Below are 19,461 nucleotides of genomic sequence, written 5' to 3' on the forward strand. Positions count from 1 at the left end.
TAATTAAACTATCTTTTCATACATAGTAGATATATTCTCAATGCGATATAATCTGAATTTGTATTTCCCCGGGTAAACAAAACAAAATCGGTTTACAGCGTCGTAGCGGTTGCCGGGACTGCAGGTTCATTCGTGCGTACGAGATTGGTTCGTTAAGATGCCTCGTGGTTTCGATTCAGCTAGATTCGCGTTTACCAGTTGATAATATTCGCATAAACGTGCGTAATTAGATCATAATTATTGTATTATAATTATATTATAATAGTCATATTGATATCTTGTTAATATGCATGAACGTTCAAAATCTTGTCGGGAGAAAATCTTGATTATCCTTTTCTATTGCGGCGACCGTTAAACAAAAGACGGTACGACGTGAACATCGGCACGAAACCATTTCATTTTCGTTTACGACGCGCGACGCTTCGAGCGTATCGTGGCTTCAGTTTTGGATAATATTCACCTAAAACTAAGTCGTAATTACGGTGTTCTGGTAGGATATCGTGCAAAAACTGGTCTAATCAATCCTCGAGCAAATTCTGTGCGGCTGAAGAGTTAATTTTGTGTGCAAGATGACCGTACATATTCGCCAATTCGACGACGTGCTAAGTCCGTTAAACATAAGATGACTACGACTCTCGATACGGTTTAAAGGTAAAGGCAGAATGATTTTCGTAGATAGTCGCCGTGTTAATACACACACATTATCTCCGTTTAACTTGGATTAACATTCTAGAAGCATCAACCGTTTCGATATCGATTTTATCGAATGTCATTTGTCCAGACATTGGACGACTTATTGGCGGAATCGCGGTGTGGAATAAAAAATTGACTGACGATCGAGTCGTGATATCGGTCGGGTAATCTGGCGGTTTGAATTGTTAGTTTTTCGTCATTGCGGTGGAAAAAGTGTAAAAAGTGAACGCGTGTGGCACAAATTTGACATTGCGATTCGGTGTGTCGCGGTATTTGCGGTACGTAGTTGTACGGATCCACACGATTCCCGTTCATTGTTTTCAATATTCAGTTAACCTCGGAGTTATAGCGTTCCCTCGCGAAAAACGCTTGGTTGGTACCTATTTACCCGGCTTCGGCAATTAGATTCGAAACAAGGTTTCCGCATAAAAAGTGTCAAATGTGAAAGAATTTCTCTACGTGCGGCCCTAGTCGCGTCTCGAGTCGGAAATGATCGCGTGTGTTGTGTATTGTCAGTGTACTCTTGAGGATGTGGCAAGTGGATTCCCTCGCAAAGATTTTCTGCAGAAACCGAAGAAGAGCACGTGGATGCTACGTACTACACAGATATAGTTGCCACGATGCACGAGTGAGTCGCATGACTTTGAAATACATAACTATCTTTTTTCTCCTTTCTCAATGCTACCAAATTGCATAACGTTCAGGTTGATAAGAATTTCCTAAACGAGGAAAATGCCTCTATTTGCTGGGTCCGTGTTCACACGAGTTGCGCCAAAGAGACTTACGTCACACCCTTCACACCGTTTTCACCGCCTCTGTAGCATTCAGTTTTCCGATTTGTCTATAGTTTCGGATTTACTGTTACCGATTTTACTTCTTTCATAGATTGCCAGTGTACCTTGCCACTTTGCAAGACGCTCACTAATATACAACTGTGTGCACGATTTTAAATTGATTTTCACCTGCGGCGGTTGACGCTTTACTTCTATACTTCCAAGTGGATAAATTAATGCAAAGAATTTCTCGAATAATCAAACGAAATGAGTTTACGGCGCGATGTTTATTTGTCGACGACTACACCTTGTTTATAAGAGGTATTGCGGAACATCAGAAATTTCACAACAAAAAGATCATATCTAAAATTTAATTCGCGATTCTTCTAAGCAATAGTTGAATGAAAATTCTAGTGGTGATGTTCAGCTGCTTCCTTCCTTCTCATCTCTGCGTATGCAGCTTTGTTTCCTGGACTGTTAGCTATAAAAGAGGAACAAAATATATAGTCTGGAATAGGTACCGAGTCTATAGATACTGTCACAATCGTTCGTCAATGCTTTTCCTACTTTTCATGCAAAGAACTGTGCTGAGCAATGAAAAAAATTGTTTTGCTTACCGAGTTTGTGAATTTGGTAGATTATGGGTAGGCTGGCGACAACGCCATAATAGTAGAATCTGAATTGCCAACAGTACTTCCAATAGAACTTGTATGGAAATTGTGCAATCTTTGCCGAAACGGTATACGGGAACTTCATGGGACGAGACACTGGAGCAGGTGGTTCTCCAGACATCTTTGCTAAACAACAGACCATGAAACAATAATTATCATCTTTATTCTTTTTTTCCCAATACCGGGTTACGAACAAAAATTACATCCCGTCAGAAACTAAGACTTCTGTTTTTTCTTACGTCAACTTTTATATTCCCCTTAAAACTAGGCGCATGATCAGGTTTTATTTCCACCATCCACAAACACGGTTTAAATCATGATGATAAAATTTTGTCGATCTACGTGACTATCATCGGTAATTTCTAGATGAAATGTGAAAACAGGAGTCAACGGATTCCGGAAATATTTACGAAGTTGAATTATGTAATATTGCAACGATTTACGTTTGGCAGGAAATTAGCACTAGCCTTGCTAAATGGACGGTCTTACTTTCGCGGGAATGAGAAATATTTAGTAATAGGATAGAGTTACTACTAGCGTATAGAATAGGGACGGAATAGGGCAGAATGTAGATCAGACGAAGCGAGTTTCGAACTTTCGATCCATCGAGTGACATTGCAGGCTGATAATTGTGCGAACCTTTACTTCACCGCGAATGAGACATAATATCGTTGTGCGACGTGAGCCGAAGGTAACCGACTGCTCAGCATTCATGATTGTTGATCACAAAACTACCCATCGAAGAAATAATCTAAGCTTATGAGTGTATCATTACCGTTCCGTGGAAATACTTTCTGCAATGAACTTGTGACAAATCAACTCGGGTCCGTCTCTCGTGCACGATGGCCGACGACTGTGGCTGCGTCCACGAGGTTACGTAAGCTGACGATATTGATCGAGTGCCGACTATCGAGAGTAGTCGAGATCCTTCAGCGATAATCGGTGTCAAACGCAGCCAAACCGTCATCATTGATTTCAAATGAAAAATGTCAACGATGTCGACGGCTCCTGACGCGCGGTTGTGTTTGTCTTAACGAGACTGAGTTTCGGGCCCAATTTTCCGCACACATGGTGTATCGTTTATGCCAAAAAATGGCCGGAATGCTCGTGCAAATGCAGGAGGCATTCACGCAGGTTCAGTATTCCCGGAGAGTTCACCCGGAGTTCATGTCGAAGTTGAAAAAATTGTACCAAAAGGTGAGCCTTGTCCAGAATTATTTCTTCAGCCATCCGAGAGGTTCTGGCTCTGCTTTAAATGCAGTTTTGCCCATAAAAATTCACATTCTGCTGTAGTATGAACCCACGAATGTGTGGCACGTCGATTTGTCATAACTCACGAAAATACTAATCCTTTGCAGATGAGTGAGAAAGACTTTACAAGGGCATTCATATCTTGTTTGTTAATTCCATTGGGCGAGGGAGAGCATCATCCTCGTATCGAGAACGTACTTATCTTTGCCGCAAAATTTGCAGTCAGCGTAGAATCGTTTAACCATGAGACCGAGGAAGAGGAACTTTGCCCATTCATGAATTCGTTGTTTGAGTTTTTACTAGACAATCACGATGTCGGAGATGCAGCGCTGAGGTTCCGTGTGTGCTACTTTATGAATATGCTCCTCAACTCTATGGGGGATAATGCGTTTATAGATGATTTGCTGTGCGATAGAATTACTACATGTATGACTGAGCGATTACTGGATAAAGTGCCCAAAATCAGGGCTCAGGCAATTTTAGCTCTTCATCGTCTTCAAGATCCGTCAGATGAACATTGCCCTGTGATTAAAGCATTCATATTTCACCTTAACAAAGATCCACAAGCCGAAGTTCGCCGAGCAGTCTTACTCACAATGGGAAAAAACAAACAAACACTAGCAGCTGCGCTGCGAAGAACTCGTGATATTAACGATGGTGTCAGAAAACTGGCTTTTCAATTTTTAACCAAAATTACAGTTCGATCATTGACCATCGAACAAAGAGAAAAGTTGCTGAGCGACGGACTACGCGATAGATCTGAAAAGGTCAGCAAGTATGTTAAAATGCAATTGTTACCCACCTGGCTGGAACATTACGAGGGAGATTTCATCAAATTGCTCCGAGCACTAGACGCCGAGAATGCACTGGAAATTTCTATTCTAATGCTGGATGTTTTATTGAAGTAGGTTTATTTGATGACTGGGTGTGAAACTCTACTTAATTCCCTGTTCCAATGAAAAATATTATCGTATCATCCGATTTTTCGTTTCCAGACTTACTCCAGTGCGCAACATCATTCAACATGTGCCTGTCGATCCTGACACAAAATTAATTCCATTTGAAAAATTAACAAGCGAAAGCGTAATTTATTGGCGGTGCGTGATTACACACCTGCAGCGTGAGGGCTGTCAAGATGAGATTGATAAAATATTGCCTGAACTTTCCAAATTTTGTGAGTACATCAGAGAATTCATGAATCTGATGAAACATGATCAGCGTGAAACTTGGGAACAGAACATGCTTCGTTTCATCCTTCTGCAGTTGTTTGAAATCACAAAAATTTGCGATCTACATGACGAGGTTGGCAGGGAAAACTTAAAGGAATTGATAGTAGATACACTAAAGTCAGATCATGATTCTGAAGCTCTTATCGATAGTATTGTTCAACAGTGTGTAGCTATTGTGCCAGATACCGAAAGTAGATTGAATTTATTGGCCAATGTGATAAGTGAACTGCGAATGCCATTGACAACCGAGGTTGTACCGTTATCCGAAGCTGAAAAACACGAGAAAGATATGAAGGTATCATTTTGTGAAAATTCGAGGATTCACATTTGTTGCGATCACTACTATTACCTCAAGTTGTATACTCATTGTTTCAGAAAGCAAAATTGAAAGTAGAGTTACTTCAAGTTCAAGAGTATCAGTATGTGGCGATCCAAAGTAAAAATTTTTTGCGGGCAGAGGAATTAAAAACCAAAATTGAATTTCTGAAAGCTGCCATTGAAGACCTTGGCACAGATCAGGTTGTGGAAGAGGTGCGGGAGGAATATGAAATGAAAAGTGACAAAAAAACACTGACAAAGTGCTTGCAAATCATGTTCTCCATGACGCAAAGCGTAAAGACATTGTGTCCGATGTTGAGAAGCCTTCTGATGGATATGGTTCTTCCCAATCTCGATGTAGGTTTATAGAAATGCTGTGAAGATATTTGAAAAACTTTTATTGCAATTTGGATAAACTAGATTTTTCATACTTCTAGCATTCAGTGTGCAGCGTCATAATCGGAGCACTGAAGGCAACTACAGTTTGTTGTCTCTTGGATGAGGATTTGGCCAAAAAATATATACCCGTTTTCTTCCTGCAATTTAGTGTCGAAAATGACGACATTTGGCTCGCCGCACTCAAGGGCATATTTGATTTATTGGTACTCTACGGTCTTGAGCGTCTGGGTATGGCTCCAGATCCAGAAACAACAGAAGACACTGGTCAAGCTAACAAAAGTAGGAGTAACAGGACTGTCAGACTGTATAGTCAGTCGGAAGATACAGATACATTGCTCAGTACTCCGCGACCTTCCCTGAATTGCGAAAATAGAAATATCATCAATATCCTCACAGGATTATTGGATAATGCCGTAAGCTCAGCACCCAATCAATTTACCGTTCGAGCGAATTTCATGGCACTTTTTATTCCTGCAACAATCTCGATATTTTGCTTTCTGCAGAACCGGGACCTACGGACAATTGCGGTTGAAGGTCTTTGCAAGCTTTTACTACACCGAAGAATCTCCAGTCCTTCTTTGGTCGCGCGACTCATTATTTTATGGCACAATCCTGTGACTGACAACGACTCTTATCTGCGCCAGTGTTTGAGTTATTTTTTCAACCATTTTGGCGCCGTTGTACCAGATAGCCAAGAAATGCTGGAACGCTCCTTTCTCGTGACGCTGAAAATGCTGGCCAATGCTCCAGACACCAGTCCGTTACACGAGATTGAACCTCTCAAGGTTGCGCAACTTATTTTGCACCTTACGAAAACTGAAGCTCAGGATCGTCTTCTAGGCTATTGCGCCCATAATAATTTGGCCCTTGCTATAATTGCCGAGGCTCTAAACTCTGACAGTTGTATAGATCCCAAACTACTTATTCGAAGCTTGAGGTATTTGCATATTCATTTGGAGGATGATTCTATGAGAAAATGCCTTCAAGAGTCTGTCAAAAGACTTTCGGAACAGGTTAATAAAAATTATCCTTATACAAGCAGATGTATTGATTATGGAGAATATTGGTATATTTCTTAATTTCAATCCTAATTACAGGTAGAACCTTCCGAAAAACGTATAACTAACACGTTGTCGCATTTCAAGCGCAATTTGGACAATCAAACCAAATTCGGAGCAGAAAATGGGCCAATAACAGAAGAAGAGCTAATGATCGAAGAAGAACCAATGATCGAAGAAGAGCTTGATGCGTGTTAGAAGTGACCTTTGCCTGCTCCCTCGTGCCTTGTTAAAGACGATGAATCGCGTTCTAATTCGATCAGTATATCAACATCTGCTGGATTTCCCTTCGTGAGAAGCTCGGGTTAGGTGATAATTGTACTGAATTTCCGATGGCATTTTTTTGGTATTCTAAACCATGATGAACGAAACACAAAAGTGGCTCAATTCATAATTTTTCTCATATTAAATATCATCACATTAATTTTTAATCATCACAACGATTTGTCATGTGTATCATATGTATTGTGAAATTTCTGGTGAATTTTTTTAAACACGGGTCGTACTCGCTAATCGCTATCTACCACGCGTGTTTTCCCGTTTTGATTGATCTTCGTTTTGCGGTAATTAATTTAAGTCAGAAATAATAAATCAATCGAAACAAATCAGTCGTATGGTTCGTGAAAAGTCTCGAGTTCATTTTTGTAGAGCTATAACGCAATAGAATTTCCGATTGACCGTAAATCTGCTCTGTTCTTTCTTTCATCGTTATATGCTATTTACTCGCTCGCTATGTGTCTTTATTCGGCAACGAAAGATTAGAAAAAAAGTCCATTGTCGCCACGACAGCAGAGTTTTGATTTCTCGCTGTCGGGCGGTTTTTTTCTTCACCTCCACCAAGTTGAAAACTTGAAAACCACTCGAGCTTTGTACCCTCCACTACGGATACGTGCATTTGGCACGTTTTCCGGCCGCTCAACGCCACTGGGTGGTTAGTGCAGCTGGCGGAATCGATATTCATCCGTAAAACCTTTCAAATAAACGAGGACATTAGGCAACGCGGATCCCTTTGCGATCCTCTCGCGATTCGAAGACAATCGACGCCAGTGGTACCTTCAGCTTGATCGTTCAATTCTCAATTTTTATTTATGGTCCTAGTAGCCCCTCTCACCCTTCGTTTTTCACCGATTATTCAGAGTAAAATCCATCTGCTCCTTTTTCTTTTGCTCTATTCTCGTTTCAAGTCACTCTAGTGTAAATTTGTACGTAGTATTCGGATTCGATAAATTTCAGACGCTCTCCCGACTTTACATATATCTTTTATCTAGCAGTCACTTCCGGACTTACGCAAACTCCGTTCAAACCTATCAATCGCAATAGAATATTGGGTAGTAAAAGGTATCGCGAAACGCGGATGAAAGTTTGGGGGAAGGTTTAGAAATGACAAGACAAGAGTCGTTGTTCTTCGTTCGGACTGTTGCTGGCGTGGCTCGATCGGTATCGAGGTGAACCATTTTCTTCGCTTTTTTCATTGCCCCGTTGTTGTTTTATCGGTCCTGACATCGACGGTAAATTTCAAGTTTCGAGTGTCCGAAGCAGCACGCCTGATTGGCCAAATCGATTGTTACACTCGACTGATTATCCATCCCCTGTGACTGTGTTCTACCCAGGTTTCGATATACTCACCGAGTGGTGGTCCTCGTCGTCGTCGTCACACAGACGAAGATGCTGCCCACTGGGTAGATATATGCCTAATGGTTTATAGATCGAGTAATTATCCTCGGAAGGATGATCGTGCGAATACGCCGCGGCGTCGAGGCCCCAACGTTTATCCTACGACGGATTCGAGTCACCCCCGGTTCGTTCAAACTAGCTCGTAATTTGGCCCCTGCGATTGGTCCAATTTGCTTCTAAAAATTACACAATTTAGTTCTCAACACTCCATTTTACCTAATTTCAGAATAAACTCTCGTCCTTTTTCATTCAGCTGGCTGTTGCGGCCTCGGTGATAAATAATTGCGTGGGTTCAGCCGTTGTCCAAACCCATCGCCGGTACGCGTCTATCCCGATTCCTTGTGTCTCGACTTGCTGGCACCGTGGCTATTTCCTTATTTATAGTCGATAACTTTCTGTATTGTATCCGATACAATCAACGGTATAAATATTTGCTCTATCGAATTGCCGCATCTTTGGGGAAGATCGCAGTGTCAGCGAGTGCAAAAACAGGAAGAATCCCGCCGATAATTCTCAAGAACACTAAATTTGATAGGCAATGCTTTTCATTTCCCGCATGCCCGCGAAGGAATCTTTGTACTATATTTTTTTGCGGTAGATTGATGGATGGAGGAGCTTTCATATCGTCCCACCCCGCGGTCACTCTCACGGGGATGCGTTGTCGTTATTACTTCATTTTATCCCCCACGGCGACCTATTGCTTTTGTTTATGCATCCAATATTTGTCGGAAAACTTTCAACGGATCTCTGATACAACCGTTAGCCAGAGACGTCGATCGTTTGTTTCTCTCTCATTGATTAGACAGGATCTTTTTCAAGTAAGAGGTAGCAAGAGTTGAAACTGCAATGGAGAAATACCGACATGCAGCAGTCAGCGCGTTCATTCAATCGTACATTGTGCAATTTGGGGACGGGCAAACGGGCTATTTCTACCTAGGGTCATACAATGGTGCAGAAGTCGGAGTCGAGTGTAACACCGTGTTTTTTTTTTTTCAAGAAGTGCATGTGGGGCTAAAATAAAATGATTACGGTTCATTTTTGATTTCACTCATACGAATTAATCGTAAGAACAACGATTGATAAACAAAATTATTCGGTGTTGATTTATTGCTCGTTACTTCGCGAGGGCGATAATGACGTCCACGCTCGAAATGAACAATTTCCCATTCACCCGACATGCGTGAAAATAGGACTTATTTCATGCAGGTGTTGATAAAAGTCCGATAATTACAATCCGTCAGCCTAAAAAGTCAAATCCCTGTCTTGAGTTATTTGGTAAAATGGCATTTAACGAGGGGCACTAGAGAAAGATAGATAGATAATTCTCATAGGTTCGTTTATTTACTTTATTTTCATCGTAAAATTATTACCCACTGCATTATTTTATTTGTTCGATGGTAATTAGTAGGAAATTAACGTCGTTCGATTTGTTGAAATTTTGAACCCTTTCGATAGATACATAGGAACGACCAGAAAAAGAAACGTGTGGATATAGGAAGACCATACTATACATTCTGCCCGGGAAATTAATGACATTGATAACATTTTTTTATCAGGATAAAATATGAATATGTATATCTTATTAGCACTTCCCGCATTACTCTTGTTACGTATTTTTAATTGCCTGAGGTCAATGACAACTTGTCCGGTGTGTGTGTTTATATGCCTGTGTATTCAGGCCGGTTGGTCATCGTGGACGGACTCGCTCGACCGAGTTCAAAAGCTGCTCGTTAATTTCTGAAAATGACGAATCACTCACTCGACGTGACACACAAGTGTCGTTAGTTGCTCATCGTCCCACAGGATTTCTTTTACTTTTTCTTCTTTTTGTGTTCATCTCGCATCGGTTCAACTCCCGCACGAGCGGCTCTGAGAAGTATATATATATATATACCTGTAAAGCTCGCGTTGGGTATTACCGGGGAATTCTTGCCTAGATTAGATTTATTTCAACACCTGTCCGCATGTTTCACTTTTACCTTTCATCGTCGATGCATGCATTCGTACGTACCCACGTGCTCGAGAACGAGGATATACGTTTAACTGGTCCTCTATTATCGGATACGCGGGTAATGCTTTATACTTCGAATATCCTCCGGCTAGGTGTGTATACGTATCCTTTGAACGAGGTTTACTAGGATCCGTGGGCGTACAGTGATACGCGGCGGCATTGTCTCGGCACGGGTGTATCCTTGCAATGAGTGTAGCTCCCGTAGGAATATCGAAAGGGAGAAAGAAAGAGAATAAGAGAGAGGCGAGGCGACGCGAAGCGGAACTGATGGCAGGGCAGGGAGGTAAGGAGAATAAGAAGGACACTGTAGATCTCGAGTGACACAAAGGGTCGGGAGCAGTGGGCTAGAGTAGGCGAGAGTAGGCGAGAGTAGGCGAGAGTAGTAGGCGAGAATAGGCGAGAGGAGACAAACCCTCGAGCAGTCACTGCCCCAGTCTTTGAAAGGCGAACCCATCCTCGGCGCAGTTATACCTATGCATACAGCTACGTGGGCGCACACGCACGCGCTTTTATGCCCGTGCATGTATTCTGACCTTCTTCGTCGCCTTGAGTCGCGGGACTGAGGACTGAGGACTCGCCGCGCCGCGTACTCTGCACGAAAGATAAACAGAGAACCGGCATTTGTGCTCCTTAAGTACATACGTAAATACGCGCAAGTACACAAAGAGTTAGGTCCGACCTCGAGAGGAGAGTGCCATGCATTGGGTGGAATTGAATCGTTCAAATAAACTCTGTGTAACTTGTGTATAAGTTGCATCCGCGAAAGACCGTTTCTTTGTATAATCTACTGTTTCATGCATCATCGCGCAAAGCCGGCATTACGCACGAATACGCACAGTCAGATCTTACACTGTAAATTACGCGGATCGCGTTCCTTCTTCTAGTCACGTGCGGATGCGTGGAAATATCTGCTGCGGCTATCGTCGGACTTTGGTAGCGGTGGATGGTATCAATCCTGTTGTATTCTCTGCTGCTGCTGATTGCGGGATACGTGGTAGGTCTTCTACGAGAGAGATTCGTCGAAGGGATTTTTCCTTACTCGTTAAAGCTGGCTGAGTTAACAAAACGCGCAGGTTTGGGGGTGGAAAATTTTATTTTGTTCTTGGCGTTTGACGTTTGAGAGGGAACGAATTGAGGGATTGTCTTCGTGTAACGAATTGGCGTAGATTATACGTCGCGACGACTCCCAAGGAGACGCGGGGTAGGTACTCTGCCCGGCTGGCCATTGTTCCAGCAAACAATTACCACCTAGGCTCTAACCAGGGCGTGCGAGAAGATCCATGGAAGCTTTGAATTAGGTCGAAGGCTCGAGCTGGCATTGTTTCCTCAAGGGCCGGCTACACCTCCACGCCGCACACTGTCACTGTATGCACCCTAGCTGTAAAATTTTTTTCCACTCCGAACCACAGCTGTAAACGTTTAGTTGCCGTTATCACATCCGCCATTCCACGATTGACATACTCGTATATTTTGATGTACTCGTGCAGCTATCATTTGTATTTGGCGTGTATTCGCCAACTGCACTCTTTGCACGTAGAATCGACCTTGTGAAATTTGCCAACTTTGCTGCAAGCTTTGCGGGTTTCAAGTCGTTTCCTTGTTCCGTATCCTCTTCGGTGGAATCGCAGCTGAGTGGTTCGCTCGAAAACGGACTCGCCGCCGGTATAGACCTGACGGCGGTGGCAACCGCAAGAAGCTACCGGTTCGGGGTAAAACCTTTTTGCGGTTTCCTGCAGCGGCCTCTCGGCGGGATAATACTCGCGTGTGTGCCAACCCGCAGGGATTTTCTATGTCCCTTGTAAACTCCGTCGGCCCACGCGTTCGCTTAGCTATAAGTGTTGAATACACAAATGTAATATCTACACTTGTACAAGCATCGTCCATTATGTCACCCCTGATATTACACGTGACGTTATCAATCGCGAGAGAAATCCTAAAGGATATGTTTCATGCCAAATAAGAATCGTATACATGGTCCGTTATTCTTACAGCTCGTCGGCTCTGATGTGTTTTGCGATTATTAGAGCGCGAGGGGGCAACAACGAGAAACGGTAACGGGTGAAGACCGGGAAGACCGCAGAGACGTTCATAGGTCACGCGGTCCGTATCGGGGAGAGCTGTGAAAAAGGTTAATTGTGAGTCGTAGGTGCGTCACATTATATCATATTACGTGGGTTTGTTGTGCTGTCGGAGTGTGCGCAGCGTGGCTTGTGCGGTACGTTGTCCAATTTTTATGTAGTATACAGTTTATTCGTTTCGCCGTAGTTCTTATCTTTTCGGACAATCAGGCAAAGTTGAAACGTTCGCAGAAACTGACTGCATGGACGCAGAACCGCGATTTGTGTGCGGCCGCTCCTCGCTCCTCACCGCCCCGGTTCGAACTTTGCATTTCCAGACTCTCCTAGCGGTCTTGATCTTGCATAATTTGCAAACATCGTGTGCCCCTGAGGAGAACTTGCTTTCTACAATGAGGAGCCCTTCCGCGAGCAGCGGTGTTGCTCCGTGGCTAGCTGAATTCCACGCGCGCCCCTCCTGCTGTTGTAAGCACCGGCCCTTCGCGAAAGAGATTCCTTTCAAAGGGATTCCGAACAGTTCTCGACAATGTCTGACGCGGGTTCCGGCCGACTTCTAACCTGCGCGATGCTACTCGTCGACGTCCTCTAATGCCGTTCCACAACCCATGCACCGCGGCAGCGTCGCGTTTCAGTCCACAACAGTTCGCTTCACTCCTCTATCCGAATATCCGTACGTCTCTAACTGCAGACATCATTCTAATGCTGTATTAAATGATAAATTTCTTTCGGAACGGAAACTTTTTATGCATTGAAAGTATAATTTGCCTTCGCGTGACAGGGATGATTTTTATTTTTTTTTACGTATACCTGTAATAATTTCGACAGACTGATAACTACGCTCGCGGCTATTTTATATACTGGTTCACCTTGCACGAGAGATGAAACTTGAAGCGGCGAAGAAAGAAGGAAATTTCTTTGAAAATTCGAACCTGCTTGTGTTTTGAATAATTTTCCTCATCTTCCGCGCCAAATTGTCAGTGGCCACGTAGTCCCTCCCTCGAACTTTTCCTCCTCGCGCAGTTGACAATGGAGAGGAATATCTATATGTGCAAACGGAATTTCAAATAACCTCAACGGGAATGAAGCGTAAATTACGGTGATAGCTAGGTACGTAGGTACATGCATGTACGTATAGATATCGGTATGCATACGTGCGGGATGTATTTTTATCCGGGCAAAGTCCCAACCGCGCCGTGATATCTGCGGCATCACCTCGCTGCGTATATTTGAGTGACGTGCACATAATAAGAGGCTATAAAGCAGCAGTAGGAGCACAATGGTGTTCAGACCGAATCCCCGATGGTAGCATATGTCCATTATAGGTAGTTGGTTGGTATAATACATCGCGGAATATCCGTATGTGTACGCGCATATCGCGGAACGTCGATCATCGATTTGAATTAGGAAGCCTGACGTGTTGGCCATCGCACGATGTACGTATACGTATATGTATGCATGTAAATACATTACAGGTAGGTACGACGTCGTCGTTCGTCTGCAAGTGTGCGTGACGGCGGGCACCGCACGTGGGCCGCAGAGGGCTGTTGGCTGCATACATTGTACTCGTACGTAGAAATTTATAGACGTCGTTCTGCTAAACGCGAATGTCTATAAGCTATATCGGCGACGAAATTGCAGAGTAATTCTTGGCGCGCATGCAGAAATAATACAAGGCGTGATATCTAGGAACGTAAATGATATAGGCGTGTGAAGATCTTGTAGAAGAGGATATGAATCGTAGGCGACGCGGCGGCGGGGAAAGTCGAATTTTATATCTCGTCTGTACTATGTTCCTGTATGGTTGGTTCGAATAGAAATTATCTTAGGAACACTATTAATATCCGTAGTGTGACATTTCCGACGACTGCCTGCTGCTGCTGTTGCTCATCTGGTTTAAAAACCAACACTCTATAGGTATACGATATTATTGTGTAAAAATCTCTGCCCGTCGTTAGAGCTTGGCACGAACACAGCCGCTCTCGCGTCGTTCACGTCGATCAAAGATAACGATGACCAAAGTCGACCTCCAAGATAACGAGCAGATGGCGGTGGATATCCGTGAGCGCCTTTTCTCCTCCCCCTCTCTCCGTTTTCCACTCTAACGTTTTGCGAAATATGTTTTCAACTCGGATCCGCCAGTATGCGTAGGATATGTGTGATGTGACACGTGTATATCCCTACGGGTAATACACACGCACACACGTATGCGGTGTAATCGTCCGCAAAAGAAGGTCAGAAGGATTTCAAATGGCTCAATCGGAGGCCGAGTGCAGCGGCTACACGTGTATGGGCAGATATCCGAAACGCACCCTATTGCTCGTTCTTCCCTCGTTCGAGAACCTGCTTGTGATATCGGAGTCTGCCACCCGTTTGCTTGAAATCTCTCCTTACAGGCGCGCGATGACGAGCTGTTGCGATGCTGTAACGAAATATCTCGCGATAAACGCGGGGTTCGAGTTACCCAGTTTCGCGACGAGCGCACGTACCTACCTAGCCACACCCCGCGTATAGGTAGAGGCTTCTGTAAGCCTGTACCTGTATACGTGCATGTTGTAGCATCTGATAATATACCGGTAACGAAACGAGCGGAACAATGGAAGATTCAGGTTTCTCGAATTGGCAGGAAGTCGGATGCGCGTGTTATCTGTTTTCCGGTTTAGCTGGGATTGTCTCAAATCCCACGTTTGATTTCGTGATCTTTCAAGCATCGAGCTTGCGAAGGCCCGATCCGCCAATAGACTATACCTCCTTTTGTTTGTGTTCGTAAATGGATTTGCCGGGTGACGTTGGCGGTAAACCGCGGTGGTGAAGGACGAGAGGATAATATAAGTTGGAGCAAATTGATATACCGTGTATACAGGGGAAGTCGCCGCGAAGCTTGATTGGAATGGAAATAATTAGGAGAGACTGATCGTGAATGTGCGCAACCTTGCAGATACCTCGGGGACTGTAAGGTAATGTGTATGGGCTGAATGCGTCGATACGGACATACGGGTAGGTACTTGTCGTGCAACGAGGTGATCCCGCACCTTGGGTAATACCGTCGTATTTACCGTAGAGTGAGAGAGAGAGTATCATCAGCGAGTCCAGTTTCCTGCCGGTCTCGCAGTGATATCTTATCCGAAATGCGCCCCGATATCCACGGTTGGATTGGCAGTTTTTTTCGAATATCATTCATCCGACGGTGATCAGGTCCGACTTATCGTTAGTCTGACTGACCTGAACTTCCGCTCGCCATATTTCAACCTTTATTTTGAAAGCGACGACACAAACGTTGAGGTACGGACGACAGAATGAATGGGAATAAAATTTGCTTTTTCGATTCATTCGTTTCTTGTGGGTATATTATAAGCTATACTCGCAACGGTGCCTGTACACGTCATATCTCATACCACCTACTCACAGTTAACTTTCAGTTGACGAAGTCGGCCGCTTACTTGAAGACGCGGCGGTTTGGTAGTTTCCATTCCATCCGTACCTACTTATATACAATAAATACCTATACACACAAGGAGCGCGGCAACGTTCCAAAAGGGTTGCCATCAAGCTTCTATCTCAATAAAGACGGAATGTGACGAACGTTATACCCGGCACCATTCGGCTTTTTGTGCATCGACCATTCCTTGCGAGAAGGATTGTTAGCCCGAGCCAGTAGTACGATGCCAGCTGAATATACGTCTCGTAAAAATACCTCGCGTAGTTTACCCACTTTTCGTCTGTTATACCGAGTGTCCCGCTTAAGCGCACGATCTCGAAAAGTGTCCGATTCACGGCGACGCTGGAGCGTTGTTCGTGAAAATTTCGCCCTGGAAACAGTCGCGGTCCGGCCCATTTAACGTCTTCCTCCGAAGCCTCGATGTCGGTAATTGCTGCTCGCAGAATTCTCGAGCTCCGGTAGTTAGTTTCCCTACTCGAGACTTCGCGACGCTGCCGCGGTGTGCACGAAGCTTAAGAAAGTCCTCGTGGATGCTGGTCCTCGTCGTCGCGGTGCAGGCGGTCCTTCCTGTCTGCCTGCTTTCTTGTCTGTAGCGACAGGGTGGTGGGTGTTGGGTGACACGGTGCGCCGAGGAAACACGCAAACCCTATTAGAGACGCCGTCTGGGAACCACTTGGCTCTCTCCGGGTCGGAGGACCGGCTGATGCGCTTCCCCCCGCCTTTTATTCTCTATTCGATACAAACGGCAGCTCGAGGAAAAAGTCGGGTGGGGGTCCTCGGAAGCGTTGGTCGCAATATTAATTCTCTTTCGCGTACGAATTGCTACCCGTACTGTGCGTTACATTGCTGCAGGTATTGCAGGTATAGCGGTATAAAGTTTATACGTATATGTACGATGTTGTGAGGAAATGAAACGGAAAGAAAACCGCATCAATCCCGTAGCGTGCCACAATTTCGATAAACGTTGTGGTCATTTCATTTCTGGGAGAGTTGCGAAATCCACTCTTGTACGCACCTGTTACCGCATTGCAAAATTCTATTTAGCCGCGTGGCTATCACGACGAAACTACTTATGGTGCGACTCGTCGTGGCTCGCTCCCCATTTTTCCTATACCCATCGTTTACTCACGCAGTCATTTCCGTAGATGCCTAAAATGCCGGGAGATATTCGCACGTGGTCATATTTCATCGAGTTAAGAGAGGTCGGGCATTAGTATGGATTAAAGATTTCTAATTTCTGTGCCTCGGTTATACGCGCCGCATTTTATTACTATACCTGCGTTCTCTTGCCACCCTCTCTAAACCCCGATCTTTCCGACTGCTTCAGCGGCGAATGCACGATCCAGCCTACGTCATCCTCTCGACCGTGTTTTTTTATCCAGCTGACATCAGCAACCATGCATTGAACCTCTGGAAATTTTCGTTTATTAAGAAGTTTCAACTGCCGCCGTATACACTGTGCACACAGCGAAGAGGTTGTGGCAAAAGTTGAAGACAAATAATGTAATAACGACATCGTACAAGTCTTGCTTTTCCCACCTGGTAGCGTAAATGAAGAGCCACGCTGCCAATAAGTATGTAATTTGCTGCGACGGAAGAGTACCCCCCCCCCCCCCCCTTCTGCATCGACGATAGAGGAAAAGTTCCTATTTTCATCTCGACTGGTCCTTGCCTCACTTGGGGCCCGCTTCGTGCTTCTGTTCACTTCAACCGATCCTTCAGGTTCGCCCGACCGCCCGACGAGACGCCAACTACCTTCTTCAATCGATACCTTAACCTCCGCCCACGTAACCTCGGATTAAGAGCACTTTCGGGAGTTTTAAGGATATATGTATGTCTACATGTACAAAGGCATACACATGCGTTTATATGGGTGTGTAATATCCTACTATAATATAGGTAGGTATGTGCCTTAGGGGAGAAATCACTTGTCGGCCATCGACGACCATCGTTTGTGACTGATCGTTGTGCCCACACTCTCGATTCCCTCGTGTGCGTGGTATGCACGGTATGCATGTATGTGTGGATGTGTATATACACATAAAATATATACGTACCTGTGCAGAAGGTACCTCAGCACTCTTTGCCGTTTTTCCCTCACCCTTGTTTGACAGATCGGGTATTTGGCGTTGACTCGTATTTGAGTAATCATTCATTGATTTTAATGACCAAGGCCCCGCTTATGTAGCTCCAGCATAAAATCGTCGAACGCTCTTTCGGGAAAAAAAAGAAATTTGGAATATCTCAGACTTGCTGCAAAATCGTCGTACATGTTGCGTATAACATTCTTCTCTTTTTTCTCATTCGTTGTAAAATGCGAGTAGCATATCAATACGTGCAGGCTGTATAGAATATTATGTCGCTGTAACGGAGAGGGATTGGTTTGGGACAGAATAGTGGGTGGATTTTAAATAAATGTAGACGACCACCAACGATTTGTGTCATTTTATGGAATCTTTACTTTTTGCCCGATTCGTTAGGCCAGTCTATGGTAATTATGATTACGCTTGTATAACGGTGGTGATAATATTGGATATCTCTTTTTTGCTTCAATTTTTTTTTCTTCCTACCTCTTCGCTTCTCACCGGACAATTCATATCTTTGTATAATATACCGTGTCACAATTATGTGTAATAATATGTATAATAATAGTTGGTATATTATAAACATATAACGTCGAAATTCCTTCCATTGTGTACCGCGCAACTAAACAATAATATAGATACAGTAACGATCTAATTTGTAACAATACAATATATAATAGTTAACTAATTATGTACCTATACGTGATAGATATTTCTTATACGACGTACGGTGTGATGATATTACATGATATACAAAGAATTATCATACAGTGACATTATCTCTTCATACAACAACAACAACAACAACAATGGAAGTGATAATAATAATAGTTATAATGATAATAACGATGAAAATAATAATAATAATATAGATGATGACGATGATGACAATAATTTAACCAACCGAAAATCTTACCGCGCAGTTTTAGATATTTTTCTTGATCTCCGTTAGTTTATTTTTGTAAATAGTATATTTCATTTTTCTTTTCTTTTTTTTTTTGTCTTTTTGTTTTTGGCATTAAATAAACATCGACGCATAATACCCTATCTCGGTATTATTTTACAATTGTAGTTAGTTACATAGGGTAATGTATGTAGTAGTGTTTTCGTTCACCTAGCTATATGTATGCATATATATATATATATATATATGTATATCTGGGATTTATAATAGTATATATAATACGTATCTATAGCGACGCGTACATGCATGATAGAAGTGTCTATTACAGGCTATACCTATTAATAATATCGTATTACTATACGTTTACTAGGTTGGCAGGGCGGGTGGCAGGGTTCTGACTCGGCGCTCTGTGTTCCAATTGGCTTTTTGTCGTCTACACATTTTGCCAGTGCATACGCGGTTATAATAGTTGCACATTTGACGGACTGCATAGATATACGTACGATGAACAACGCTCGTTGTGTGTCGTGTCCGTATGTTCGCTCGTATTACTATACATATGTACACCTTCAGGTATACGGTCTACACGTGTATTGTACGGTCTACACGTCGAGGATTGCCAATCAGCAATTTATGTACATAGTAGCCTTGTAAAAATATCAAGAGGCAACACACGAGCTTCGAGTTTATCGAGTGTATGTGTGTATGTGTGTGTTGTGACTCGAGCCTGGTACAAAAAGTTGACTGGCAAAAAGACCGTTTTATCAATTATTATCAATTATTATTCATTAGCCTCGATGGGAAATTAAAGGATTAATTCAAAAATATATATATACGTGTATATATATATATATATATATATATATATATATATATATATATATA

At 43.3% G+C, this 19,461-nt stretch overlaps 2 protein-coding genes and 1 long non-coding RNA gene across 3 annotated transcripts; 1 reads left to right on the plus strand and 2 right to left on the minus strand.

Moving 5' to 3' along the window:
• Positions 1 to 1,734: 1,734 nt before the first annotated feature.
• Positions 1,735 to 3,040, minus strand: LOC124309407 (uncharacterized). The gene is made up of 3 exons (XM_046773058.1): positions 2,913 to 3,040; positions 2,084 to 2,263; positions 1,735 to 1,947 (listed from the first exon to the last, which is right to left on the minus strand). Exons 2-3 carry the CDS (start codon positions 2,256 to 2,258, stop codon positions 1,877 to 1,879), a joined length of 246 nt encoding a protein of 81 aa, XP_046629014.1. The 5' UTR covers positions 2,259 to 2,263; positions 2,913 to 3,040; the 3' UTR covers positions 1,735 to 1,876.
• A 65-nt stretch (positions 3,041 to 3,105) lies between these two features.
• LOC124309383 (condensin complex subunit 3) lies at positions 3,106 to 7,076 on the plus strand. Its single transcript, XM_046773015.1, has 7 exons — positions 3,106 to 3,334; positions 3,496 to 4,292; positions 4,384 to 4,912; positions 4,993 to 5,292; positions 5,373 to 5,747; positions 5,838 to 6,347; positions 6,432 to 7,076. Exons 1-7 carry the CDS (start codon positions 3,206 to 3,208, stop codon positions 6,588 to 6,590), a joined length of 2,799 nt encoding a protein of 932 aa, XP_046628971.1. The 5' UTR covers positions 3,106 to 3,205; the 3' UTR covers positions 6,591 to 7,076.
• A 548-nt stretch (positions 7,077 to 7,624) lies between these two features.
• Positions 7,625 to 19,445, minus strand: LOC124309411 (uncharacterized). Its single transcript, XR_006909240.1, has 3 exons — positions 18,716 to 19,445; positions 12,475 to 12,478; positions 7,625 to 7,637 (listed from the first exon to the last, which is right to left on the minus strand). It is a non-coding gene; the product is annotated as an uncharacterized LOC124309411 (long non-coding RNA).
• Positions 19,446 to 19,461: the final 16 nt, after the last annotated feature.

This window comes from Neodiprion virginianus, chromosome 7 (genome assembly GCF_021901495.1).
Source record: "Neodiprion virginianus isolate iyNeoVirg1 chromosome 7, iyNeoVirg1.1, whole genome shotgun sequence".
Taxonomy (NCBI): Eukaryota; Metazoa; Arthropoda; class Insecta; order Hymenoptera; family Diprionidae; genus Neodiprion; species Neodiprion virginianus.

Coding starts and splice junctions, on each gene's coding strand:
- LOC124309407 (XM_046773058.1), bottom strand. CDS start 2,258: ATGTCTGGAGAACCACCTGCTCCAGTGTCTCGTCCCATGAAGTTCCCG. Junction 1,948..2,083: donor CTACCAAATTCACAAACTCG/GTAAGCAAAACA, acceptor CCTCTTTTATAG/CTAACAGTCCAGGAAACAAA.
- LOC124309383 (XM_046773015.1), top strand. CDS start 3,206: ATGGTGTATCGTTTATGCCAAAAAATGGCCGGAATGCTCGTGCAAATG. Junction 4,913..4,992: donor AACACGAGAAAGATATGAAG/GTATCATTTTGT, acceptor TCATTGTTTCAG/AAAGCAAAATTGAAAGTAGA. Junction 5,293..5,372: donor TGGTTCTTCCCAATCTCGAT/GTAGGTTTATAG, acceptor TCATACTTCTAG/CATTCAGTGTGCAGCGTCAT.